The sequence below is a fragment of the Eutrigla gurnardus genome (genome assembly GCF_963514095.1).
Source record: "Eutrigla gurnardus genome assembly, chromosome: 15".
In the NCBI taxonomy this organism is placed as follows: Eukaryota; Metazoa; Chordata; class Actinopteri; order Perciformes; family Triglidae; genus Eutrigla; species Eutrigla gurnardus.
Window position 1 is genome coordinate 1,516,081 of NC_139938.1, and position 27,942 is coordinate 1,544,022.

At 39.6% G+C, this 27,942-nt stretch overlaps 3 protein-coding genes and 1 long non-coding RNA gene across 7 annotated transcripts; 1 reads left to right on the plus strand and 3 right to left on the minus strand.

The window, feature by feature from the left end:
- Positions 1–2,192: 2,192 nt before the first annotated feature.
- Positions 2,193–7,189, minus strand: LOC311025406 (sorting nexin-12). Of its 3 annotated transcripts, none has more exons than XM_084028290.1 (5): positions 6,830–7,186; positions 5,175–5,270; positions 4,693–4,817; positions 4,294–4,384; positions 2,193–3,047 (listed from the first exon to the last, which is right to left on the minus strand). In XM_084028290.1, the coding sequence occupies exons 1-5, from the start codon at positions 6,992–6,994 to the stop codon at positions 2,763–2,765; spliced, it is 762 nt and encodes a 253-aa protein (XP_083884416.1). In that variant the 5' UTR covers positions 6,995–7,186; the 3' UTR covers positions 2,193–2,762. The 3 variants fall into 3 exon arrangements, with proteins under 3 accessions (XP_083884416.1, XP_083884414.1, XP_083884415.1); XM_084028288.1 differs by having other exon boundaries at positions 2,804–3,808; positions 4,689–4,817; positions 6,830–7,189; XM_084028289.1 differs by lacking the exon at positions 2,193–3,047 and adding an exon at positions 3,779–3,808 and having other exon boundaries at positions 6,830–7,180.
- A 138-nt stretch (positions 7,190–7,327) lies between these two features.
- Positions 7,328–14,731, minus strand: LOC311026293 (cytokine receptor common subunit gamma-like). The gene is made up of 8 exons (XM_084029758.1): positions 14,572–14,731; positions 14,037–14,127; positions 10,667–10,836; positions 10,334–10,467; positions 10,045–10,210; positions 9,302–9,407; positions 9,001–9,061; positions 7,328–8,804 (listed from the first exon to the last, which is right to left on the minus strand). Exons 1-8 carry the CDS (start codon positions 14,633–14,635, stop codon positions 8,601–8,603), a joined length of 996 nt encoding a protein of 331 aa, XP_083885884.1. The 5' UTR covers positions 14,636–14,731; the 3' UTR covers positions 7,328–8,600.
- Positions 14,732–16,985: 2,254 nt separating this feature from the next.
- On the plus strand, positions 16,986–27,878 carry LOC311025566 (sodium/hydrogen exchanger 6-like). Of its 2 annotated transcripts, XM_084028538.1 has the most exons (16): positions 16,986–17,364; positions 17,840–18,039; positions 18,196–18,273; positions 18,448–18,524; positions 18,666–18,778; positions 18,975–19,080; positions 21,024–21,179; positions 21,487–21,602; positions 22,273–22,361; positions 22,667–22,780; positions 23,166–23,277; positions 23,873–24,026; positions 24,105–24,135; positions 24,684–24,772; positions 24,978–25,083; positions 25,350–27,876. In XM_084028538.1, the coding sequence occupies exons 1-16, from the start codon at positions 17,088–17,090 to the stop codon at positions 25,653–25,655; spliced, it is 2,124 nt and encodes a 707-aa protein (XP_083884664.1). In that variant the 5' UTR covers positions 16,986–17,087; the 3' UTR covers positions 25,656–27,876. The 2 variants fall into 2 exon arrangements, with proteins under 2 accessions (XP_083884664.1, XP_083884663.1); XM_084028537.1 differs by having other exon boundaries at positions 21,024–21,167; positions 23,873–24,135; positions 25,350–27,878.
- LOC311025567 lies at positions 19,910–21,625 on the minus strand. Its single transcript, XR_014598397.1, has 3 exons — positions 21,502–21,625; positions 21,013–21,170; positions 19,910–20,973 (listed from the first exon to the last, which is right to left on the minus strand). It is a non-coding gene; the product is annotated as an uncharacterized lncRNA (long non-coding RNA).
- Positions 27,879–27,942: the final 64 nt, after the last annotated feature.

Here is a 27,942-nt window from a genome sequence, read left to right on the forward strand (position 1 = left end):
GTGATGGAACAAAAAAAAGAGAGAAATTAAGAGCCACATTGACTTTGACACTGAATGTGTGTGTGTGTGTTGCTGAACATAAAGAATGCTGTCTTTCTTTATGGTTCAGTCTTTGTTGATTATTGTCAAGTGTTTCCTTCTTACACGTTTGGACTTCTGTTTCTTTATTCGTTCTGCTCCTGGGAACGGCCAGCGTGTTGTTTTTTATACCTTGTGACTATGACCGAGTAATGTTAAATAAAAATGGATTTCTGAATTGCATTTTTCTCCCTCTCCACCCGTACAACTCTGCCCGATGGCACTATAGTAGTCACTCGTCTCACCTTTTGTACTTGCCCAGTCACACTGCTTTGGGTTGCTCTTTCAATTTACTTCCACTTTATCAAGCTAATCCAACTGGGTGTCTCTGCAAACACAACAAGCGTCATGGCTGCACACTAGGCTCCAGTGTTAGAACCTCTAACAAAACACCACCTAATCTCCGCCTTGGCCTACTGTGCCCGTCCTGTCTGCCCACTTTCATTACTCAGGACAAGGCCAGCACATCAAAGCTTACTTGCTTTGTAGGTCACAGTTCTCAGTGATGAGGAAGCTGGGGGTTCGGGGTGTTTTTCCCAGAAAAACGACATATTTCTGCAGGTTTGGAGTCGTATGCTGTACAGAAAAACCTGTGATTTATGGATTTTGAAATAAACGTTCCCCTTTCACAGGAACCGTGTGTATCTCAGTTCAACACAGGTATTCAACTGTATGAACTGCTAATGGTTCTTTTTTTCATTTATGTGGAAGCCAAAATTGTGTCCAATTACAGTCATGTCTACTTTGGATCACCTGCAGGCTGAGGTCGACATCACAAGATCAGTATTCTGGGACAACTTTAATCCACCTGTGGCCAGAATTCCTCTTCCCCTGTTAATCCTTGCATTTCCTAAAGGCGAGCTACGATGAGGAAAAGATTAGAGGACTTTAAGATCCATGTTGAGTGAAACAAAAAGACCCAGTGTTGCCACTGAAAGGCCAAAAGCTATGAGGCTTTATATACAGTATATATATATATATATCAGTTTACTAATAATTGATTTACCTCCCTGCCTTATAGTAGGGTTCCAACTAACTTCTTTTTATTCGTAATGTATCTGTTGGTTATTTTCTGGATACGTTAATTAAAAAGATGTTCTACAAAATTCCAGGAAGTAGTGATTTCCCAGACACCAAATTTCTTCATATCATAATAACAACTTTATTTATATAGCACCTTTCAAAACAGTTATGAAGTGCTTTACAACAGAAAAAAATAAGTAAATAAAATCTCTAACATAAGACATAAAACTACCTGTTTTTATCAGAAGAGAAAAATACATCACAAAAAAAACAAAAAATCAACTGGGCTGCAAATGAGTGTTATGCCATGCTGTAATAAGTATAAATAAATATTCTGCCTTTCCTCACCCATCATTGCCTTTAGAGCTTTTACAGGCGCATGTCTCTAAACAGATTAATCTTAATCAGCGAATAGTGAAAAATGGTTGTCTCTACCTGATGTGTCATGATAGGAATATTCAAACATAAGTGGTCATTGAAATTATGCATTTTAATATGATGTTTTATTCGTGTGAATTCTTGAGCACATTTAGATAGCAAAATAATTAGTTGTAAATTATAACAACAACAAAAAACGTGGTAGTACCTATGCTGCCCACCAGTGGGCCCTGGCCCACTGAATAGCTTATTAAAAACACAGGCTCACTTAAAAAAAATAAAATGTAATACTATTGTTTTAGTATGTTGTGTAGTGTTGCTCTAAATCAAGGGTAGGGTTTAAAAAATAATCTGACACCAGTCATTTTCATACAGAACCATAGCTACACGTCCACACGTGAAAACTCTAGCTTGACTGTTTCAAACACTGTATCAAATGTAGTAAAATGTTTTCTCTTTAAGTTGTAAGATCTATGCAAAGAAAATCTTCCTCACAATTTTAACAGTCGAGAGTTTTCAACCTGCATGTTCTTCCTCCATCTCATTGTTGTATTAGGTGCCCTGCCAATGTGCGGTCATTCATCCAGCTCCCATGACTCCCTGATCCACGTCACTGCTTCTCAGTGTGGCTGCGCTAATCACAAACTGGAAGGTGAGTTTCACCGACTCCATTCCTCCTCTTTAAAATCGAAAAGACACATGTAGACATGAAGCAGCAGGCAGCAGGAAATTTAATTGGTGGACAGAATTAACAAGGAAGTTCCTTGTCACCCATAACGGAACTGCAATGATAACATGTATTAATACATCTCACAATAATATTGATAAAAGAAACAAACTGGCTGAAAATAAGTGTAGAATAAAGCCTTATTTCAGATCAATAAACCAGATGCTGATTACGCCTTTAAACAATGAAATATTGTTCATATAATGAACCTCTTGTCACAGTGCTTAGATATGGTTATTTACCCAACTTAACATTCCCAATTGCTGATTTGACAACACGCAGCCAAAGTGTCGGCATGACGATGGAGCAGCAGAGTTAAAACAATTAATTATGAAACAGTCTAAGAGCATGTTCGTGACATACACCTCCGGAAACTAAATCGACTGGAATGAAATTTTCATGTCTTTCTCATGATGCTACATGTTGCTCGACTTTGGGAGGTTATCATCAAAATCACATCTCCGCTAGCAAAATAAGACATTAATCAAAGCAGGAAATTACCCTCATTTTAAACTCGATCAAATCAATTTAAAAGACATTCATAAAACGTATCAAATCAAGAGTAAAAAATAAAAAAATGACAAAAAGGATATATGGAAACATGTTTTTCTTTTTCACTGATTACTGGATCCAAAATAATGTACAAACTGTATGTGGAATGACTGGATAAAGACACAACATCAAACATTTTATACATTGGATCTCTTAGTTTTTGTCCAGGAGCAATAGTTGTGTTTTTCCTACACCGTTGATACTTATCAGTTCTGACATTTCCACCAGCTCTATAATGACGTGATGTCGAAATAAATGTACATGGGGCAGGGGCAGCAGTCTGTATTGTCTTTGCAATAAGAGAGAGAAAGAGGCAGATATGAGAAATAATATAGAGACACGTTCAAGCTTTAAATGAATTTTGGTCGATGCTGGGAACCTCAGTATCTACTGATTAATGGCACAATAATATAATACTATTTCCAGTATATGTGACACTTATCCATTTCTGAAGAAACAGAATGAAGGGACATAAAGATCTGAATCAACATACTGAACAATATGATGGTGATCACAGGCATGTAAAAAAAACCACGACACAGACATATCGCAAAGAAGGTGTGCAGGTTTTGCCATGCAGCCAATGATTAGTGTGATTGATAATGACATTGTATCAGGATTAGTTTGAGAAATGTTTCCAAAAGAGCTCTTGGTGATGTAGAGTAGTTATCCCCAGTAAACAATAGTTCACATAACTCAAAACACTAGTGGTGGCCTGATAAACCTCTGCGAGCCAGTTTCTGAGAAACGGCTGATTAACTCTTTACCGATTAAAAACTTTCAACTGCAAATTAAGATTTTTATGTAACTTTTTCTCATGCTAGACAATGGGTAATACAAAACTGGCTTGCAGAACATTCTTCCTTTTGCTGCACAGAATGACAGATTGCAGTCAGACCTGTGATAAATTTGGATATGGTATTAGCATTGTTCTACTTAAGTATTTGTGAACTATCGCCTTTGGTCTTTACAATGCCCATGCAGCCACCTTCACCTTCCAGAAAGCTCTTAGACACAGGATTAAATAAAGCAAACTTACTTTATTCATACCTGAAAAAAACAAACAAACAAAAAACAAAGAGAACACAACAGGATCAGAACTCTCACTTACAGTCTGTATATTATATATTTTAACATTATTCTACTTCATTCACATGATATACAATCATGAATATATGACAATTCCTGAAAATTGTGATTAACATCAGATCTTCACCACACAATCTCTAATATTGATGGGTGCTTTTTCTTATCATACGCTAATAAAGCAAATACATGAGGGAGGCTGACTGAAATATTAGTAACATCCCCTGATTTATAGTAGAACATCCTGTAACTCCAAGATAAAGTGAATATGACTTTACAATGCAGGGTGAGAGAGAGAGAGAGCAGGAGAGAGAGAGAGAGAGAGAGAGAGAGAGAGAGAGAGAGAGAGAGAGAGAGAGAGAGGAGAGATTAAGAGAATACAAGAGGGAAGAGAAAGGCGAGACCCCAACATTTAACCCCCTCCCCCCTCAGTAACCCCAGTGTCATACTTTTCCAGGAATGTAGTTGCGGTCGATGCTTTCGTCTTGCAGAAACATGTGAAGACAGCGCTCGTTCTGGGCCAAGGGATGGCCAGCGATTCTACAGGAACACAGAGACAAACAATAGACAAAATGCACTCGTTTGAAATGCTTTCAGGTGAAATGCAATCATGGATTAGTTAGTTGACGCACAGAGACAGATTAGGTTAATCCTCGTCTTGAGGCTGGACATTTTTGGCAATGATTTTTTTTGTTTTGTCAAGGCCGACACAATTTATGGCTGGAAATCTTGCAGTAAACACAATAACAGCTTTTGTCAGCAAGCCTATTCCAAACACAGGTGGCAAATATGCATCTTTACATCGAAAATCAAAGTATGTATTTTAATTTAGGGCCGAACTGACTGACTTGTTGATGAACTGCTCCAGGCCTGAGCGCCGCTCCTCAATGAAGGACTCATCAAAAAGGCCCCCATCTCCGCGGAACGGCAGCTGTCTCTTCAGGGCTTTGCCCGGCAGAGATGGTACTACAATCTATAGTTGTCAGGGGCAACACAAATTACAGAAACGATGACAAATAGGCACCAAAATATGAAATCCAACATCCACACTGGCTGTAAAGTTAAAAACTGACTCAATATATTTGAGCTCCAGCCAATAAACTAATTTAGAATGTCATGTAACCAATTTCAACAGTCAGAGAAGGACACAAAACTTACATTTCTATTCACTATATCAACACAGAAGGAAAAACCTACAGTGTAATCCTATTCCGTTTATATGTTCCCGCCTGCAACATCAACACTTTCACTCATCAGATCATTGGAACAGCTTGTTTGCACCAGCCAGCTTATATGATGAGACTGAAAAACAACATGACCGCTCACTCACCTTACTGTCTCTTTCCAGCTCGTTCTTTAACCACTCAAAGTCACTGTATCTTCTTCTCACACAGGAATCCTTCAGTTTGAAAATGGGGAGGTTTGTCTAAACATGGGAGATTAAGAAGAGAGAAAAACCCTTTGATCTATAATTAATGCAATAATTTAGACAATTTGCTGTTGACAAAGTGAGAACAAATCTCTTACAATTACTTGACTAAATGAATGACATGAAAGCAAACAATTTGACTAGCACGCTAGTTTGACGTTAGAATGCAGTTTTTCCCAGACCTCAATGTTGTCTTTATTACTTGCTCTTATCAACAGTCCAAAACCCAAAGATAATCAGTTTACAATGACTTAAAAAAAAACAGTAGATTTATCTGGCCAGAGGTAACTTAAGAATACTTCTAATCAGTGCTAAATGGCTTGTGCATAAAAGCTTAAGTCATTTTAGTTAATTTGAAATACAATTAAAGTAAAACTTCTAATTAATTGGGAGCAATAAGGAGGGCGGATCCAGAATCTTCGTTGATACAATGTTATCTGGTAATGTGGAGGGATCGTTTTTAAAATACCTGACTAAACCCTACGTTTGATAGTGATTTATTGATTCACAATAAATTTCTCTCGTTGCTCCATTGGTTAGAGAACAGGACTGGTGATCCTTTTGCACAACTTTCCCAAGATGCACCGCTGCAGGTCTATTGTGGGCAAGATGTTTTCCAGTGAAGGTAAGCGTCTTTGAACTGGACTGATCTGTTTTGTTTAAGTGTTGTCTATTGTACTTGGATACGATAACAACACATTACCTTCAATTACTTAACCCCACTTCTGATACAAGAAACTATCACACAGGGTTACACACCTGCATGAGTCGTGTTTAAACACAGTCACTTGTTTACATTATAAAAAACACCAAAATGAGGATTTATAGTCCAGCATATTACAATTTCGCAATTTCAGCGTCAGCTAAATCAGGATCTCTTCTTCTTTTAAACTTTAGCCCTGTCAGCAATTCACTCATACGAGCTCAACTGCCTCAATCTGTCAAGGAAGAAGTTGGCTAACCTTCCTGACGTCACTACAGCTAGTTAGGAGTGTTACTATGGAATTAACAATAATAACAACGTCCTACACATGCAACGTAACTCGAGTAACAAACTTAACTGCATGCTATTTCTCCAGTTCCCATAAACCTGGCCAACACTTCCGAGCATGTTATATGAAGTAATGTTGAACGTTATCTGACCTGTTCAGGTGCAACAGTTAACGGTAGTCCTCTCATACGTTTTACATGCGTTTTACCGTAGGACAGCAGAAAGTCCGTTTTCCACCATGTTGCGGGCAGCATTGGCTGAATTAAGTCCTGGGTATGTTCACGAAACTTCTACCGCCCAGCCCGGCTAACTAACGTTGCCTCCGGCAGGGCCGCCGACGATCCCCGGCCCATGATTTTTTACCGGAGCGCCATCTTGACCTACCCGGGCGCCTACCGTCACCGTCACCGTCACCCCCCCCCCCCCCCCCCCCCCCGTGTTGACTCCGGGACAGTAGCTAAACATGCTAACTCGCTAGCAACAACACTGTAATTATCAGTTAGCCTAGCGAAGAAAAGCTAACGCTGCAACAAGGCGGTTTCTACTTGTGACTCAGAACACCTACCCGCATGCGAACTTCGTAATTTGTGTATCTGTTCCGTCCAACTCCAACGGTTTGTGGATCATAAACGTCTATTTCCAGAAAATTGCTGGGGGGGCCGTAAGCATCCATCAGGTCCTGGGGCTTGGAATTCAACCGGCGAGTGTCGGCCACCGCAGGGTCCGTCATTTTGTCGGTTTGTGATTTTTCGGACGACCAATCGGCGAATCGGACCAGCTAAATGCACCGTGGAATATTAAATGTCATCTGAAGACATCAACGGATTGCGATAGCTGATGGATTCAGCTAGGGAAGTAGCTGACTCGTATGTCTCTCTCGTCTTGCGGGGGCCAGCCGCCCTGCGCCCAACACTTCTTGAATCTGAAAAATGCGTAGACTCAGTTCCGTGCTGTGTGGGACGAGCTCGGCGCGCCCTCTATCGGCAGTGAGATAACTGGACGGGGCAGAGTGGAATCGGTCGCCCTAACGATCATTGCAGTTGTGCAATTAACGTCACAAAGCTTTTAGACGTAAAAGACATCTGACGTTGTATTTATTCATTAAAACAGGTCACGGCAGATGCCTACTATAAAGACTACCGGATATGGGACACAAAACGTTACAAAAATGTTTAACCACACTGAAAAACTACATTAAAAGACATTAAGATAGGTAATGTTCACATTTACAGGAATATATAAAAATGATGAAGCTGGGTGGAAACTATTGTTATTTTACTACATGGGACCATACCATATGGTTATTGTAATGTGGATCCACTTTCTGTTATGACTTTCCTAATCCTCTTAAATAATGATTTATTTACCAATGTTTATGGATCAATTTGAAGGCCTTGATAAGACAACAGTTGGTCGTTTGTAAAACCCCACTTTGACTGGTGTTTATCCTTTATTTTTGGTAATAATGCAGTTCTAAATGTAATAATCCCTTAATAGAGGCAAATGGGTTCTCACTTTGTAATAAACCACCAGATCTGCAATTATGAATGAACACTTTATAAAGGGTGCTTATTGTTAGAAGGTGATAATTAGACTGGCGGCATGAATGAACAATGAATGCTCCCCTCTCAGTCAATATACATCCATTGTTTTTTTTTGTCAGTACTTCAAATTAAATACAGATAGTCATATCTCAAATATCACATACCAATCATATATTTTCCCCGAAATATTGGGATATTTGAATTTCTCACTCATACAACCTCCCATTAAGTATATAAATGTTATACCACAGAGACACACACAAAAAATGCATCTTGAGCAAGCCATTTGAGTTTGAAGTTAAAATTTACTGTCAATCAACTATTGAAATGTTATTCTGAGTCAAGCTCATATGGTATGAGATCACAAATATTTAAAACCTGGTCAGTGCCGGAGTCTGTAAAGCTGATATCACATTCCTAGTGCAGCTCACTGTATAAACTATTTTGTGATTTATGCATGAATTTATGTCATATTACATAATGTCTTATTCAAGGTTAACTATATAAAAAATAGAGAAAAATCAATACACATCAAAAACCACATCACTAAGCTCACTTTAAGCAGGAGAATAAAGCTGCAAATAAAGAAAAAATACCCGATTGAAGCAACGTGTGAGGTGCAGTCAGTGATTTTACTATTTTATCACACTTTAAGTGTCCCGAGGAATGAAGTATGTGCTTTGCTGATCTAATTTTAGTGTGGCCCCTCCTCTGTTTAAGTTACATTCATACTATCAAGTGAAGCTGGTTTTTGGGATGTTATGGGAGGACCAACCCTGACTGAGATGCCCCCTAAACAGAAATCTGATTCTCCTCAGAAAAGACTGTGGAGGTGGAAGAGGAGCAAGAGGTAGACAGGTCCGATTCGTCTGCAGGGATGAAGACAGCGGATCCCTCGCTGTCTGACTGGGAGACGTGGCAGTACTCGCGGACCGGACAGGGGCGCTCATTGTAGTTAAAACTCTCCTTCAGACCTTTGGGGAACTGAAACCAATCCTGTAAAAAAAAAGAAAAAAACGTGTGACCTGTTTTGCTGTCACCTCGCATTATGGTACATTTCTGTCTTGTATTTTTCTTTCAGTGACTGCAGTTTTGGTCTATAGTTTTATTAACTGCAAAATATAAAAAAATGATCAGGATTGAATGCAAATCTTTTGTGTGACAGCAGCACAGCCGTCTGGATGCTCCTCACCTCGACGTTGTGAAGTTTCGGTGAGGGCTTTGGGACCACGGGGATGAAGATGATTCTGATTCTGTATGGGAAGTAAGGCACATGTTTCATTCAGACGATTGCAGCTCATCTACAGTACTTTTACTCCCACTGAAGCGATGTTTTGGGGGTATTCTTTTTTGGGCTGTTAAGATACAAACATATGGCCTCACTTTAAAAACAAATTAAAAATACGATTATTATTGTTTGATATCTACACAAAAATAATAGAAAACACTTTAATCCTGTAACTACCATCATTTGCACATTACATATGACCCACCTTTCATGGTGCAGCAACAACATGACCAGTATGATGAGGACGATAGCACCCACCACGTACATAACTGGAGTCCACACGGACATCGATCCTGGCTTTTGATTAGAGTCTGTGAGGGGGGGCACATGTGGATTGTAATCTTGTACCTTCACTGTGTTGTAAAACCATGCATGTTTAATCACATATGCTAAAAATAAAAATAAAAATACATTCAGAGCAGAGTTTGCTTTGTCAAATAACCCTTTACTGTAAATTTTATTATTTTTATGGCCCAGGATAATAATTACTGGCTCATCAATTACAGATCTGGCTTTCAAATCTCATTTACCAACCTGAGCCAAACAAAGAAGAGTGCGTACCTTGTTTTGTTTTACCTCGACCAAACAAGGATGGGTTGTTGTCAAAACGATTTCATATATAATTCCACATGTTGGAAGTCATTTTAAGATCTTTAAGGGCAACTTTGGTATTTTTCAACCTGGGCCACATTTCCCCATGTTTTTTATTCATTAACGTTAATTCGATCCAAATTGAGGAATTGTTAAACAGGTTGGAATGTAATCCTTCCAGATTGTTATTATAATTGCCTGACAACATTATGGAAAGGGACCTACAGAAAAATGAGAACGAAAGATGAAAGCTTTCTAGAAAGATGTAGCTACCCACGCCACCACCATACCTTCAGTACGTGTTTGGGTTACTTTATAGAGATCCTTTTTTGACACATTGACATTTGGCTATCTTACCTGTGCTGTTGTTGGATCCCCAGAGCACAGGCTCACTCCAGTCACTCCAGAAATCAGACTGTCCACAGGAGTTGCCCATTCTGCTCCTCACCTGCATCTCATACAGGGAACTGTAGGAGGGCAAGTTGATGCAGTATTGCTGCACCCCAGTACTAGCTTGATAAACCTGTGGACAGGGAGATGGAGTTGAGAAACGAACTTCAAATTAAGATTTAGAAGACAAAAAATATGACAAAACAAATAATCAAAAAGAAAGGTGAGAGATTTTTAGCTCCTTAAAACGGCCTACCGCCCATTTCCTGTTGTTGACCCTGTAGCGGACTTCACTCTCCACACATTCAGGGGAAATCTGGCTCCAGTTGAGCCACAGGTTAGAGTCGGACCCATTCTTGACACTCACTTTGGTTGGCGGATTCAACTTGACTAGAAACCATTGAATGACAGAATATATAATGTGAAGCCAATTAATTCTTATACTTATGTCAAAATACCAGCATTGTTATTTCTTCTCCTTTTGTGCCACATTAAAAGGTATAAAATCAACATCTCCAATCCAATAGAGCTCTTCCTCCTTCCTTAATTGGTTAACTTTTTGAATATTGCACCCGAGTGATCAAGCTACCTTTAGTTTTAAGATAATGCTTCTTCTGGGGGAAACTCTGTTTGCCGTGGACCAGTTTGGTGTAAAATTGGTCGAACCTCTGAGTTTCACGGTAGGGCCGGTTGCATCCAGTATTCATGTTGTTCTCTGACAGATAGGTGGGGCATTCACTGAGCATTTCATTCTGGAACCTGTAAAGACATCACATACAAAGCATGTTTTTCTGTGTAATTTGGTACTTTCAGATACCAGGACCCGAATTTATCAAAGTCCATGCTTGTCAACTTTGGAATAAAACATCCTTCCTCAGTGTGAAGAATAACTGTGTACTGTATATATATATATATATATATTAGGGCTGTCAAAGTTAACGCGCGCAACATCCTCTTAACGCCGTTAATTTTTTTAACGCGCGATTAACGCTCGGTATTAAAGGAGTCATAACCTGGTTTTATACGTATCCAGCCCCCCTTGGATCGCTTTGGATCAATTCGTAAAACTTATTAGAAAAAAAAAAAAAAAATTTAATCAAACATTGAGCTTGTTCTGACCCTTTTTCGTACCGCGATTTTATCACGCGAGATTACGCGCGAGGTTTTGACTGGTCCGGATGTGCATTGTATAATATGTAATGAGGCGCGCGTTGATTCGCCGCAGGAAGGACAGAGCCGGGGGGGCTTGCCTGCATGCAGACTCCAAAACATAATGGCGGCGCTTCGGCGATTTCAGGTAGCGGACGGGGCGGGGTTGGGTGGTGAAAGAGGGGTGGGCTTATGCAAGTAGCCTCCACGGTGACGTCACCGTAGGCGCAGAATCAAAATCTCGTGCTTTAGGAATGCACACCCTTGTGTGCTATTCCTGTTCGGAAAAAGAGCAGAAGCGAAAAAACGGCGCCACTTTCAAACTCCAGCCTTTCAGGCAAGTTTCAACTGAGGTCAAACACAGATATGCATGTTTTAACAAGAGAAATTGCGATTTCCTGGTGATGACTCCTTTAAAAAAAAAAAAAAACGCGCATTGTATGATTTATGGCCGTCGGTGGCACCTGTAGTCTTGATCCAGAGGGAGGCAGAAGAAGAAGAAGCAGGATTGGCGCCACTACGGGACAAAGGAGGAAGCGAAGAAATGGAGAAAGGACTTGTGAACGGCAAATTCACCTTCAAAAGACTGCCGGATGGTTCAGTCGATAGGACCAAAGTCATCTGCGCGTACTGTGGGTATGAAATGAGCTACCATAGAAGCACGTCCAGTCTGAGATATCACTTGCAAGCCACTTCACTTTAATTGTTTGTGATATAATCTTATAACCATGTTTTGATCCCATGTTTTGGTAAGGGGATATTTGAAGTGTTAAATAAACATTTTCATAAATCAAGTATATTGGCCCTTATGTTGTTAAAAGTATTAAGAATATGAAAAAAATACATTAAGGTACATTTAGAAGAAAAAAAATGTGCCAAAAATGCGATTAATTTGCGATTAATCGCGAGTTAACTATGGACAAAATGCGATTAATCGCGATTAAAAAAATCAATGTTTTTAGTGCTGTCGACATTAACGCATTCATCTTTGCGTTAATTATGAAATATTTTTTTTAACAAAATTAAAGGTTGTATCAGCGATTCTGGCCCGAAACATAAATGATCACATTCATCTGTTTTTACCTCACGATCTGCTAGCTGCCCGCCCCATAAGCAGGCCGTCAAAAAAACGCGTCTCTCTAGGCAGCCTAAGGGGTATTCCACCAAACTCGCTAATTAAAGCGGCGCTTACCTGGTTAAGCCTGGTTAGAACTAACGCCAACTTCCACTTGCGGCTAAACCCATTCCATTAACGCATTTCAGCCGCGCCTTGTTGAGGCTAATTCAAGCCAGGTTAACGTTGTCGTGTGTTACGCCGTTCACGGGATATGAAGCCAGACCAGAACCGTGAATGTCGAATCATAGAGAAAATGGCAGAAAAGACCAGAGAAAAAATTATTGATGGAACTGTACGAGGAGTACAAACTCATCATAACCAATAAAGGGAATACTGTAGTGATAAATAAAAATCACGAGGCTGCTTGGGCAAGAATTGCTGAGCGATTAAAAACGGAAGTACCGTTAAGAGTAACATGTTCTAATATAACACTGACAAAGAGTTCTTGAACGTGAGGATAGTGTAGAGGTAACGCGCCGGCGTTACACGCGGCTGGCCACGGTTCAACTCCCGTCTATGGAACTTTGTGAAACTTATTTCTTTGGCCGGAACACTCTCTCTCTCTCTCTCTCTCTCTCTCTCTCTCTCTCTCTCTCCCTCTCTCTCTCTCTCTCTCCCTCTCTCCCTCTCTCTCTCTCTCTCTCTCTCTCTCTCTCTCTCTCTCTCTCTTCTGTCTTTTTTTAGATAGGCCTAGTAAATGCATCTACATTGACCAACTCATTTATCTCAACAATTCAATGAACACATTCAATGAATCTATTAATAAACTCACCTGAAAGGAATTTATGTGGCTGAAAATTGCAAGCAGCAATGCCTTTGTCATTGGGATCTATAACATGCTATTAATAATAACATCTTTATGCCTATCATGTTTTATATTTGGGTTCTCGGGAAATTGTATGATATATTTATAGGTAAGGTTTATAGTTAAGGTAAAATATTGGTCTAATTCTCTGATCTAAAGACAGGCAAAAAAAATAAAAAACCACACATGAGATGTCTTCGCCGGGATGTGAACCTGCGACGCCCACATTCGAGGGCAGGTGCATCACCACTCACCCAACTGGGGGCTTTAAATAATCATATGGCCAGTCGGTCTTAAACAAAATAAACGATTTATTCATATTTTTTTAATTGCAAGCATGTATTTTTAGACGCTTGATGAAAATATAGTCTGTTTGTGTTGATTCTACATAAATTACATCATTTTACATTTAAATATCCATTATAACATACTTTATTCTTAAGAAGAAAGAAAGCGATTAATTGCGATTAATTACGGCAAATTGTGTGATTAATTTTTTTTTTTTATCGATTGACAGCACTAATATATATATATATATATATATATATATATATATATATATATATATACATACAGTATATATACATAGGGATTAAATAAAAGCAAAACCAACCAAAAAATGAAACCGGAGCAGTTGTTGGTAAGTGTAAATCATATGAGAAGAATTGAATTTCACAAAGCCAATCACAGATTACCAATTGCGAACCATGATCATGTATTAACAAAATAATGCGCCCTAATGCGCAAAATAAATTTTTTTTAAAACATCCTATTAGCTGTTCATATCACAAGTAAAAACTCCAACATTATACTCCGCAGTTTGATAAATTCAGATGACATTACAAAATGTGTTTTATTTTGTTAGAGTTGCTGTCACTAATGACATACCGGCTGTAGAAGGTGTAATTAGCATCAGGAATCCCCTGCTTATTCCAGGAACACTTGACATATTCCAGATGCACCACCACACAGTCCACATCTGTCAGAGACACGCGAGGGTTAAGGCAGAAAAGTTACATGACGGAAAAAAACCACACACACACACTCACGCACACACACTCACACACAATGAGGAAATGGTAGCTTGATAACATTAAAGGGAATTTACAAAACATATGCATATCAAGGAAGTATGACTTTACCGTAAGAGTTAATCCCCCCAGTTTCATTTTAATAATTCTTTTTAATGTTGTAAAAAATATATGATTAACTCTGATTTTTTTGTTGTGAATTATTATTATTAACAAATACTACTGACTGACTGACTGAACGAAGTCTGAAAAACTGAAAAGCAGCTTCACATCAATACTCAAAACATTGTGATTCTGCCAGAAGCCATCAAGTTCATTTAATAACTGTTTTAAATAGGCTAATTTTTAATATAACAATTCCTCTGTAGTTTAAGTTGTATTCATTTTCTTACCGGGTGGCTCTTTGGCAAACACATGTCCCGACAGACAGAGAAGCAGAAGAAGTCGAGTCGCCATCGTGGCAAACAGAAACCCAGGAACAGGATGCTCTCAGCATCTGCGCAGGTCTACTTCTACAGCTCAGTATCAGTGTGTCGCATATTTCACTTCTGTGCTGGCTGCTGCTGACCTGACTGTTATGAGTTTCCTGTCAGCGGAAACTGTCTATATATGTTACTATCATAGATCAAGATGACTCTGATAAAGCCTTTGGCGACAGGAACTACTTGTTGCTAATTCAGCTTGAAGATAAGTCAGAATGTGTTTTCAAGGTAATACTTTTCAAGGTTACAAGGTTTTTTTTGTCAGCTGTCAGAAAGCACATTTCTTTCAATTTGTTACGCCATTAAGTTTTTGGCAAAAGAAAGATGATGTAGAGATGCGTTTTTAGATTTTTGTGCATAGAAATGTCAGGTTTGAATTTCTGATTTAATCTTAATTTGGTTTTTAGTTGTGTTTTTCCCCAAGTGTTAAGCAGTATATGCAAAAATAAAATCACATCAAATGTGTACAAAAAGCAGTTTTGAATATAATTAAAATTGGTTACAAGCACAACACATCTGCGTTGCATAATGTCCGGAAAGCGAGCTAAAACGTACGCCTAACAAGATCATGTGACAGCAGATATCCGTGTCACTCTTTCTGTGTGTGCTGTTTCAACGTTGAGTTTTGTGGATTTAGTTTCCTGTCAGAGGAAACTGTCAGAAATAAAGAGAGAAGAAAGTGTACCTCTGAATGTGTGTACAGCAACACACATTGTTAAATGTTCTTTTTAGAATAATGAATGACATAGTGATGTCCTATGTTTTAGTGTCTTATGCAAGTAAGTGCAAGTAAGTAATACTTCCAAACGTGTTAAATTGCTGGAAGACTCCTGTTTTGTTTATTCAACTTACCTCAACTTAAAAATTATAAATTGGTATATGCTGCCATATTAATTGTGTTGTTTCCATGAGTGATTCTGCCGATTTTTGAGCCAAGAGCTAAGTAACTGTCATTTATTCCACTTCATTTTGTGTATTGTTATTTGTCCCTGTATTGCCTCTTAGCCTCTTTCTGTCATATTTCCTGATGCAAGCACACTCTCCTTGGTTAATTAAACACCTGACTTTAACCAGAACCTGTCCAGTTGTCGCATTCCACCTCATTTCCTATCCCAATTATATGTTACTGCTCTCCAAAACAAGCTGGGACGTAACATAAGTGTACATGATGTTAGCAACTCGTAAGCTTATCAAAATCAATACAAAATGTTAGTCTGTGCTGGGGGAAAGCATGCAATGGCAAAATAAACACAAATTGTGAAATTTAGTTTGTAATTTATCCCAGAATACAAATTTGCAAATGATCTTTATTTGATGGTCCAACAACCAGTACCTAACCAGTAGTAAGCCTAACCAAAAGACTAAATTTCACTAAGAACAAGCACTCAACCCTCCACATCTGCGGTTAACAAAAAAACATGTCTGATTCACTGGAAATGACCTGAATAAGCTCATTTCCAGTGAATCAGATACCATGTTTTTTGGTGCATACACAGTTTTTTTGTCATAAGATAAACATGTATATTACTGATATAATTTCAGATGTAATTAAAAAAGGCTTGTGGTGCTGATTAGCATGACATGCAATGGGTCATTGTTAAAAACACAATGTATGTATTCTTTTTGTTGATCTTCTCATCTTACATCCTTCCATCAGAAATAAGTCTCAAGTCCTAGACATTAGTTTAACTTATACATTCATGTTGAATCAAAACTGCAAGATGTGTTTGTGGTTTACTTGTTTCTGAGTTGTGTTAACTTTAACTGAAGATAATCATCATGTTAATACAGTTTACTTTTTATTTATTCAATACAAGCATCAACCTTCCAAAGCAAGAAAAAAAAGGAAAAGAATGAAAAACAAAATAAAACAAAATAACAAAAAAATCAGACCTCAGAAGATACTAAGCATCTTTTCAACCCTTCTTGGGCTTTACTCTCTCTCTCTCTCTCTCTCTCTCTCTCTCTCTGTAAGTGTGTGTGTGTATGTGTGCTCTGTGTGATCGGTAGTGTAACAATTACAAACCGTATATTTAAGTTACCCAAGATATTGGTGTATTCTAAAAAAATGTCAGCAAAATCAATTTCAGTTTTTCCTTAATTGTCTTATCCTGGTACATTAGTTTCTTATTCTGTTTTATTTAATTTGATATTATATTATTTAGATTCAATTGAGTTCTTATTTGTTTTATTTGTTTTTTATTTATTGAGCATCTATTGTATTTCAATATGAAATGACAACAATCCTCAACCTGCTAACGGCTGAAAGGGTCGCTGACTCTTATTTTGAAGAACCGGAAGTTTCAATGTTTTGATAACGGCTGCGGAAGGAGCTGTCATTTGGCCGCGTCTCGTCCAAGCAGTAGTTTCCCATTTAAAACCCGTACAATTCAACGACAAATGTAAGCGTTTCACAGACAGCCACCATGGGATTCAGACTGAGCAGCTTTCTAAGTGTCAACCCGTCGAAAGCGCTTCTGTTGTTGCCTTTTCTCTTGACGTTGTTGCTCGCCGGGAGCCGAGGACAGAGCAATGCGATGGACAACGTCGCAACAGAGAGGCTTGCTGAGGAAAGCCACAGACAGGACAGTGCCAATCTACTCATATTCATAATGCTCTTAACGCTCACCATTTTAACTATATGGCTGTTTAAACACCGGCGATTTCGGTTCCTGCACGAAACGGGTCTGGCCATGATCTACGGTAAGACCGCCGACGTTGATGTCAGCAACTAGCTTACTGTGTTTAGCGTCGATGCTAGCTGGCTGTGATGCCGTTAGCTGCTCAAACTTAACCAGTGAGCTAATTTGACAGCTTATCCTGTCCGTTCAGCGTTTTAACGGAAAGGGGCAGGATTCCTGGTAGGTAAGGTACCGCAACATAATTTTGGTGTCTGTCCACAGCACACAGTCACCAACCATTCTCAGGATGCATTGAGCAGCAGCTTAAAATATTTCATAACAAATCATTGAAGCAGTATTTTTAAATAGAACTCCACTTTATTTTGCTGAACAAGCAATCAGACAACAACCACAACACCTTTAAACTCTCTGGAGCACTTGTTTTGGAATGCTAACGTATAAATATAAAGGATATTCTTACTATTATCATGTACTGCACATCCTCAACTAACTGCCTTGCCTTTACTCTCTGTATCCCCCCCCCCCCCCCCCTCCAGGCCTGTTGGTGGGTGTGATTCTGCGTTTTGGCGTCCATGTGCCCCAGAGCATGAGTGATGTGATCCTCAGCTGTGCTGTCAACGCCAGTCCTGCTACTCTGCTGGTCAACGTCAGCGGGCGATTCTACGAGTACACTCTGAAGGGTGAAGTGAGCCGGGGCAAAGGTCACCAAGTGCAGGACGATGAGATGCTTAGAAAGGCAAGGGGATGAACAGATGAAGGATTTTACGCACACACACACACACACACACACACACACACACATATATATATATATGCACATTTTTAGCTAAATTATGTTAATTCACTACATTAAATAGGTGCATGACCTCTTATGACCTACTACTGTCTCCAGGTGACCTTTGACCCCGAAGTGTTTTTCAACATTTTACTGCCGCCCATCATCTTCCACGCTGGTTACAGTCTGAAAAGGGTAAGAGGGTTTGGACTATGACACATTAATAAAGAATATTAAAAATTCAGATTTTTCATAATTTCAATTAATTAAATAACTTATTTTTTTATGAATATGCCTTTTTTTTTGTTTCTTTGATTGTTTTCACATCCAAGTGCAAAGCTTTAATACATGTGTCCTTGTCTGTCTCAGCGACATTTCTTCAGAAACATTGGCTCCATCCTGGCCTATGCTTTCATGGGAACAGTTATCTCCTGCTTTGTTATTGGGTAAATAATCTGTCTATCTGAAATATATACATTCAGACAGAAATATCAGTTTGAAGATTTTTCCCAATTTCACTTGACCAGCTCGTTGAATGGGCCAGTGTTGCCAGCATCTTGACCTGTACACATTCTTCCTCCTCCTAGGCTGATCATGTATGGCTTTGTGTCCTTCATGAAAGTTGTGGGCCAACTTGGGGGAGATTTTTACTTTACAGATTGCCTCTTCTTTGGAGCCATCGTTTCAGCAACAGACCCAGGTAGGTAGTGCCATAATAGCTTTCAGCACCCATGCAGTAATATTCACTGTCTGTATGTGCATTATGGAAGCAGTGTGACACCTCCTTCCTGCTTCCTGGATAGACTTTCTGTTTGACGCCATCTGCGCTCCTGTCCTGCGGTACAGTTTTTGTGTGTCTTATTCTATGACGTGTATTTTTCTCCTCTGTGCCTCAGTGACGGTGCTGGCCATCTTTAATGAACTAAAAGTAGATGTGGACCTTTACGCTTTACTCTTTGGGGAGAGCGTCCTCAATGATGCTGTGGCCATCGTCCTCTCTTCGTAAGTATTAAGTACTTAACAACCGTAGACATGTACGCACACAGTGTTTCCCATTTCTATTTCATCAAAGCAACCGTAGTTTCACATAAAAGGATTAGGGTTAAGGTTTTTTTGCAAGTCTACCTCAAAACATTATGTACATTTCAAGAATGATTAATTCCCTTCTCTGGTGCAGTATTCAGCTTTTTCTTTGCCTTTTATAGTGTTTCAAATGCAGCTGTGGGACAGTTCAACAAAGGAGACGTGTTAAAAAAAGAAATGGAAGATACTTATACACCTTGTTTTGTCTGACTAGCTTCAGGTGAAATTTGAAATGATTGTTTACACAGAGTGAGGGCTGAAGATTTTTTCCATCATCACTTAAATCTGAATTGCATTAGAAATGCATATTGTCACGGTCAGTATGTGCAGGAGAAAGACATTGGCATATATGTAACTATTGCTTTAGGACAGACTTAAATGTGAACCCATCCTTCCATTTCTAGTTCTCTGTTAATGACCTGCTCTGCAATAAGGCTAATTGTGGCCAATTCTGCTTTTTGTGTTGTACGTTGCAAATGGACACTAAACATACTAACATCAGACCCTGTCATTTCACTGCTTGCCTTCCTTCACCCGTCCGTGTCAATCATCGCCTACCTATACGTATGTATGCAGTGTTCTCCTCCGCTTGGAAAAGCAGGGTAGACGAGGGGCTGGAGCCGTGCTCTCCCCAGGAGACGAAGGCCCACTCTGGCCAGAGGGGGCGGAGGAATGGCTGGGAGAAAACCAGACATTCACTGCCCGGTGGGTGGGTGGGAGGGCTGTTTGCGTGGTTGTGCTGGCAGAGTCATAGCGCCAGAACCTGATCACGTCAACTCAGTCGATGTGATGCATATGTTTTTCTTAGAATGTAGCCCTGAACCGCCACCCATTAGGAGATCGCTGCCTTCCCCTGCTACCCTTTCATAGCCATTCCTTGTATCAGTTTTGGTCATTTAGTTTGTGAATTGGTGCTAATGAATTGCTTTGTTGGTCTTGAGGTCGTTTGGGCACAACTGCTCATAAAGGGGCAGCATCTGAATTGGCTGTTTGACTCCCATGTTTATAACGCATTATAGACATATTTATAATGTGTTGTATTCTGCTCATAGCACCGTATAATTATAGTTATAAATACTCATAAATATGTATAATGCTTTATAATGATAATCATAATTAGGTCAAGTATCATCATGCTTTATAATTGCTGGTCATTCACTGACAATTTTGCAAGGGTCTTAATTATATTCAAATTGTTGTAAGAGGTGCATTGTAATGTGATTATAATCGACTCTAAGTTGTCATTGTTTGTGTTAAGTTAAGTCAAAATTATTATTACAATGCTGTGTGGTGTTCTTTTCCCCACCTTTCTTAAGTAAATAATGACCACTTGGAGTGACATACAATCTCATTATAATGCATGATAAGTTTGTTTATCATGCATTACTTATTACTTATTGTACAGCACTCTAAGCAGATTGTAATGCATTATGAGTATGTTTATAATAGTGTTTCGGGCTGTTTCTCTTATTGGATATCAACCAAATGGTGTTGAGAGATCCAAGATTGAATTAGAATTGAGCATGCAAGATCCTAATTTCCTATTTTTATGACTGTAAAACCCAACTCCAGTCCATGTGTGCCAAGTCTCTTTGCGTTTTTAAGAGGGAACCAAAATCCCCTGAATTTATACTCAATCGGATAAACACCAGGCTGCTGGTGATATCAGCCATTGTTGGATTTGGGTTGCTGCAGGTTTGATATGACTGACTTCATCTTTCAAATCTCTGTTTTTGTTTATTCTTTATGAGAGCATGTGATTAACATTTGACCAGTTCCCCTTTCATTAGTCTTCATAAGTGTCTATTTCCTCTCCCATGCAAGTGTTTTATCTGCGTGTGTCCTGTCTACCAACCCTTCAGCTCCATTGTGGCTTACCAGCCTGCAGGAGACAACAGCCACAGCTTTGAGGCCATGGCCATGTTGAAGTCCTTCGGCATCTTCCTGGGGGTGTTCAGTGGATCCTTTGCTCTTGGGGTGGCTACTGGGGTCATGACTGCTCTCATATCCTTCCACTGGTTGCTCAATATGACATGATGTACTTTTACATACACCGACGTGCATAGGCAGCAACAGAGCTACGAGGTGAAGTTGCCTTCTATCTCATTTAAGTTGCTGCTGTGCAGTCGTAATATCGGCAGCTTCAAGTCCTATTTGACTTGGAACCAGAGAAGCCATTGTGGGTGTCCCGTAGGAGCAGCCTGTATTGTGTCCTTGCATGATAGAACTGTGCTTCCTTCTTCATACAGTTTACATAATGCTGTCTTTGTACACTGCAGGCCGACTGTGTATGTACGTCCTCTTGTTTTGCTCCTTAACGTTCAGTTTTTGTCACGTGACCAAGTTCACAAAGCTGAGGGACTTCCCCTTGCTGGAGACTGCTCTCTTCTTCCTCATGTCCTGGAGCACCTTCCTATTGGCTGAGGCCTGCGGGTTCACAGGTACACCTGTGCACACAGCACACACGCATTCAATTTAAACTGTGAGTTTTGGCAACTCATTCTGACTTGGTGATAGTATTTGTTTTTTGGTAAAAAATATAAATAACTTGTAATCATATTTTAGTCATCCTATTATTCTTCGTTCATGTTTTTACTGGACAATTCGACAATCAACTGCCATTTTTTTTATTATCGTCTAATTTGTCATTTATTATTATTTGTCCCCCTAATTATATACATATTTATAGTGAACTTTCATCGAGCACCCAGACACTTTAAGCTGTTCTAGACTTCTTGGGAAGTTCCAGCTATCTTTTAAAAACCATGACGCAGCGATTAGTATAGTAAGGCAGCATGAGTCATTCACACCAGGGCAAGATTAAATCATCCAACTGGAACACAATCTCACTAGACGGTGTCAATGTTGCTTTATCAAAGTGTGATGCAAACATTTGTGTTAGTCTTTAAATCACGATATTAGCCAAGGATTCACAGTCCGTTCTTCTTTATATTGTTAAGAAACGTGTCATACATTTCAACATAGTGTTTGTTGCCGGATGTGTGCTTGAATGCTGCTAGATCCTCATGTCTTCCACAAATCAGGAGATTCAGTGTCATTTAATGTGTTGTGATTCTGAAGTGAGACCTGAGTATGCTTGTGTTCATTCAGGCGTCGTGGCTGTGCTGTTCTGTGGGATCACTCAGGCTCACTACACTTTCAACAATCTCTCCCCTGACTCTCAGGACAGGACCAAACAGGTGATGTAAACAACTACAAAAAAAGTATCCATTTCTTTGTGTTTTTATATAAAAATCCAATGTTTTATTTTACCTGGGAAACAAAATATGACGCATTCTTACATCAGCTAATACTAACTAATCTCAACCAATAATATCATGACATCCATCCATGAATCAATCTGCTAACCCCAACCATCGAACGCTCCCATCATGATGTGGCGTAAAGTGAATGAATGCAGCGTTTACAAGAAACGTTCTGTCACTTTCCTGTTTCAGTCATCGTGCAGTTGTTTTACATTACTTGTTTGCCTCTTCCTCATCAGTTGTTTGAGCTGCTGAACTTCCTGGCAGAGAACTTCATCTTCTCCTACATGGGTCTGACTCTCTTCTCCTTCCAGTCACATGTCTTCAACCCGATGTTCATCGTCGGGGCCTTTGTATCCTTTACTCTTATCGTTGTCTGGTGGCAAATGTTGTTGCACCTAACTGGGTTTTGGCTCCCGTGAATGGACTTAATGTGTAGATCATGACATATTTGTTAAGGATCAGTAACAGAATGTTTCTTTTGACTTTTGCATGCTGGACCAGTTATGGATAGCATCAACCATTTCTGATAATAATATTCAGTTCATGCATTATATGTATTTCAAAGAAATGATTCAGTGCTTCAGGGAGCCACAGAATAACAACAATATTTAAAAGATATATTAGTCAACAGTGACATACATCCAAACTGCCATCTACCCACAATTATTTTCCATCCCAGCGTGCCCCTGCTGTATTACTTGGCGGTGTGTTGTGCCCTTGACCTTTCTTGTGTAGGTGGCAGTGTTTCTGGGCAGGGCGGCAAACATCTACCCTTTGTCCTTCCTGCTCAACCTAGGCCGCAAAAACAAGATTGGATCCAACTTTCAGCATGTCATGATGTTTGCAGGTGCAGAGCTGTGACAGTAAAGTATTTTTAAGATTCACATGCTTGGATCAAAATGACCAAACTCAACTACTTGTCAGCTGGGACCTGGTTCCAATAAAATAAACTGTCAGTGGAATGCAGCAGATTCAAGCCTGTAGTTAATAAACACAACATTGGCCTAGTCAGTGGTGTGTGAACACAGTCTGTTCTAAAGCAACAACACTTCTACTCAGATACAGTATTGTTATGAATAACAGCCCTTACCTCAGCTGACCATTTATTTTTGTTTTATTTTGTTTCGTTTGTTTTCCGTTGAAATGAGCGAGTAATAGAAGTCCCCGACATGTCCGTGCACAAACCACCAGCCCTGAGAGAAAACCCCCATCTGCATCAGCATACTGTGTAGGGCGAGCTTGCCAGCAAATGTGGAGTAGTTAGGAAAAAATGAAGCCAAAAACAGCAACATTAAGTCAAACATATGTTGTTACTTTTCTTGAGTTAGTGATAAGTGAAAAATTGCAGACAACCTCACTCAATGTCTCTCCCACGCTGTCTTTTAGTGTAACGCACACACAGTTTCTTATTCTCACACTGTTTTGTTACCCGTCTCCTGCAGGTCTGCGTGGGGCGATGACCTTTGCTCTTTCAATCCGAGACACAGCGACTTACGCGCGTCAGATGATGTTTTCCACCACCCTCCTGATTGTGTTCTTCACCGTGTGGATCTGCGGAGGCGGCACCATGCCCATGCTGTCCTTCATGAGCATACCGTACGACTCTGCTTCTCTTTTTCCATCCCATCTATGTTTCTTCTGTCAAAGTCACCACTGCTACCTTTTTTCTTTCAGGGTGGGTGTGGACTCTGATCAAGACAACTTTGTAAGTCATTAGCACAGAAATCTATTGTTTTTGAAAAATGTATGATGGGGTGCGTTGTCAAGTTGCTAAATGTAGATACATTCTTTTTTTTATTTGCTGAGGATGTAGATGGCTAAAACCTAAAATCCTGGATTCATATGAAAGTAGATGACCTAATGGATTCATTGGTACCAAATATGTCATGCTAGCTTGTTGGGAAGGGGGCTGAATTACCATACTGGCATTGTGTTTTTCAAAAGGATCCCTTGACCTCTCACCTAAATGGCACCCATATTACGATAATCTCATGCAGTTTGGGGTAAAAAGCAAGTAGGTTTTTGCATGCTGTATAAATGTGCTATTTACCCCTAAATCTAAAATGGTATATTTGAGTATTTCCTCATACTGGGGTCCATAAAATATCTCAGAACTTCATACATTGGGTATGAAAGCTGAGACTCTTGTGGATCCATTGAGCCCAACTGCATTTGTGTGTGACGATGTTAGTCCTCATAGTACTTATTTCATTGTAGTGAGGCCATTTTATTGCTAAATGTTTTGCTTCACAGAATCCAGCGGCATTGGATGGGTCACAGCGGAGGAACACCAAACATGAGAGTGCCTGGCCCTTCAGGATCTGGTATAACTTTGACCACAAGTATCCTTTGAGCCATGGATCCCATATTTAAGATCCTGTCTTTAAAAGTGTGGATGCTGGATGCAGCTTTGGACACCAGAGGGTGATCTCATCATCTTTCTGAGCAGGAGGTTGAACAGATAAAGCAGTGATATGATTGTTGACCCATTAAATTGTTTAATTGAAAGTAATCGTTAATATTCCTTGACAAAAGTCTGTCCTCCAGCTACCTGAAGCCCCTCCTGACCCACAGCGGCCCTCCTCTCACTGCTACGATGCCTACTTGTTGTGGACCGCTGGCACGATGCCTCACCAGCCCACAGGCCTATGAGGTTTGGACAGGCGGAATAATGTCATACCAAAGTGGCACATTTTAAAGAGCCAATCAGTAACTTTTTGACCATCTAAAATATATTTACAGATGAAATATTGACGTTTGTGGTTGTCATCTAAGATGAACAAGTGTTAGTGTATTTAAAGATTTGAATAGGAATCCTAGCAGGTCATGAACTTGATTGTTTTGTTTTTATTCATCCTCAACTCTTCATTCCTTTGCTCTTTTTTTCTTCCCCTGCTCATTTCCCTTTCCATTCACCAGAATGAAGGCCAACTCCACAATGATGATTCTGACTTCATCCTGAACGATGCCAGCGTGAGCTCCATGTATGCCGATGTCACCGTCAGCATGGACGCGTCCGGGTCCCACACCATCAACCGCCCCTCCGGCGCCGGCCCGTCTGACGAAGGTCTGGACCACGAGCTCGCCTTTGGGGAACATGAAGTGGCTATCAGGGGCACCCGCCTGGTCCTGCCCATGGATGACCCAGTGGAGCCGTCGACCACCGTCACCCTGCCCCCGCCACCATCCCTGCCCCGCTCTGAACCTCGCCAGCACAGACTGTAAGAAGGCATACACTGTCAGGATGCAGTTTGTTGGATTCAGCAAAATCACAAATCATCTAATTTGATGAAGAAATTGCATCCGTTATTTGATTTGTTGGGATTTTTTTAATAGAAAACAAACTGCTTTACATAAATGTCACCACTTTGATGGGACCAGCTCTCTAACGGGGTTATAAAATAGGCTCAGCTTTGTGGCAAACTTGAGGTGTACTGGATTGAACTAATTTAAGCGGATTACTGTAATCTTGAATGTGATTGCACTACACAGAAGGTAAGGTACTGTAAATCAAGTGCACCTCAAGTTTGCTTAAAATAACAGATTTAGCCATTTTGGGGGAAGATAAAAAATGGGACTGTAGTATTTGCTCCTATGTTTGTACTACTGTGGTGATATGCCATTGCTGTTATCTATGCTCCATAAAAGCCCCAATCCCCTCTTTTCTGAAGCGACACCTGAACATTACAAATGAAGTTTATCCTTTTCTCGATGGTGAAGTTGCTGCAGACAACAGAACCCTTCAAGTGTATCTACGACGCCCTACAGTGTTATTTAGTGCAGTTCGCAGGCACATTGAAATTCTCCTCTGGAACCACTAACTTACAAACGGCTCTTACACCACAGCAACATTACGAATCTTACTCATCCATGTGCAGGCAGAAGTTAATTGGTGGAGAAGGTTCACAGAGGAGGAACTGGGGATTGTGAAAGAAACAACAGTCCTGTAGCGTCTCCGCTCTCTTACATTCTAGCACTGCCTGCCTCTTCTCTTCTTGATCAGTCTTTTCACTTATCAATCACGTATTATTTATTTAACAACAATGAATTATTTATACAGTGCTTCATTTTGTTTATTTATTATTTATTTATTGTTTTGTGGGGTGACTAATGATTTACTTGCCCTGTTCAAGAGCAGTACTGCTCGGTGGTGAAAGGCTGCTGTTAAGCACCTTTTCCCTAACAAAGCACCACAACTCTTCCCACACAAGGTGCATTGCAGGTGTGTGTGTGTGTGTGTTTCTAGGTTTTATGTCTTCATCTGTTTCACCCTCTTTACAAAAGCAAAAACAAAAAGAAGTAACTGCAGTGTCTTCGTCATGTTGTATCATCAAAAATTACTCTGAGGGCTGGCTGAACTGTTTTGACTTAAAGTGCCTATTCAGAAATTAAATTAGCTAATGTAGGTTTGTACATATTTTGATTTGCTAATGTGCAGTAAGATTATCTTTCTCAGTTTTTATATAACAAAGAACCCTTTGACTGATGTTGAATATTGAATTCCCAATATAATTAGGCCATTAGGTGACTGCCTCTCTGGTGGAATTCACAAAAGCGTGTACACTAAAACATTGTACTTCATTTATTAGAAGTATTACTAATATTCTACCAGATAGAATGATTTGTGAATTGTATAGACCTACTTTGTGAAAAAGTACATGTGGCATTTTACAATGAAACACATTTCTGTGCTAAATTTGAATGCAACAAGAACCTGACAACCTCTTTTTAGGCGTTTTATTTGCTAGTAAGGTCCGAATACCCTGACAGGAGGAAGCTGCTGACTTTTTTTTGTTGCAGTGTTCGTCTTTGTCGTTCCTTGACAACCAAAATGGTTTATTCTGTTCCCACCTCAGTGAGAGATATTTCGCACTGAGGCCTCTCCCTGATTAACCCTTGTTTGTTCCCTTTTCAACTGGGTGTTTTAATGAGTGAGAAATGAATACCTGCTAAAAATCCCATTTTCAAATGTTCAAATGTTTGTTTTAACCGTATCAAGCTGCACATGAGCTGTCTTTTTGATCTTCAAGCATCGTTCTTAATATGAGGTTTGAGATAAGCATCCGGAGATATGGACGAGTGGATTTATATATATTTTTTCTCTGTAAGGTACCTTTGATTTTCATTTGTTGTTTAAATGTAATTGAACCATAAAACAAACACTATGTTTATTTATGAACAAACAGTTGTAATCTTACAAAAGCAACTGCACCTAAAACAAAAAATCTGAACATGTTTATGTTTCTACTATTTGTAGAACGATTTAATGACAGTTGTGTTTGTTAAAAGGACACCTGAAATATGTCTTTGTGTGAATGTTTATAAAAATATGAACGTGGGGGGGGGGGGGATAATCTCAGTTGAATAGATTGTTCCCTGTATAGTCCTGAGTTATTAACAGTGTCTCCGTCAGACATCTTGCAAGTGTAGCATACTAGGAGAAAATAAAAACAATTCTTGGAAATTACTTGTCTTTGCTCTTTCAGTCTATGTTCAAATTGTCAGATTGGTA

Excerpts from the sequence above, each read along its gene's own strand:
- LOC311025406 (XM_084028290.1), bottom strand. The coding sequence starts at position 6,994 with ATGACGGACCCTGCGGTGGCCGACACTCGCCGGTTGAATTCCAAGCCC. Across the intron at positions 5,271-6,829 it reads ATTACGAAGTTCGCATGCGG|ACAAACCTCCCCATTTTCAA; the intron begins GTAGGTGTTCTG and ends TCCCATGTTTAG. Across the intron at positions 3,048-4,293 it reads GCAACTACATTCCTGGAAAA|ACAATACAGACTGCTGCCCC; the intron begins GTATGACACTGG and ends CTTATTGCAAAG.
- LOC311026293 (XM_084029758.1), bottom strand. The coding sequence starts at position 14,635 with ATGGCGACTCGACTTCTTCTGCTTCTCTGTCTGTCGGGACATGTGTTT. Across the intron at positions 14,128-14,571 it reads GTTTGCCAAAGAGCCACCCG|ATGTGGACTGTGTGGTGGTG; the intron begins GTAAGAAAATGA and ends TGTCTCTGACAG. Across the intron at positions 10,837-14,036 it reads AATTACACCTTCTACAGCCG|GTTCCAGAATGAAATGCTCA; the intron begins GTATGTCATTAG and ends ATGTCTTTACAG.
- LOC311025566 (XM_084028537.1), top strand. The coding sequence starts at position 17,088 with ATGGGATTCAGACTGAGCAGCTTTCTAAGTGTCAACCCGTCGAAAGCG. Across the intron at positions 18,274-18,447 it reads CTGGTTACAGTCTGAAAAGG|CGACATTTCTTCAGAAACAT; the intron begins GTAAGAGGGTTT and ends TGTCTGTCTCAG. Across the intron at positions 22,781-23,165 it reads TGTTCATCGTCGGGGCCTTT|GTGGCAGTGTTTCTGGGCAG; the intron begins GTATCCTTTACT and ends TTTCTTGTGTAG.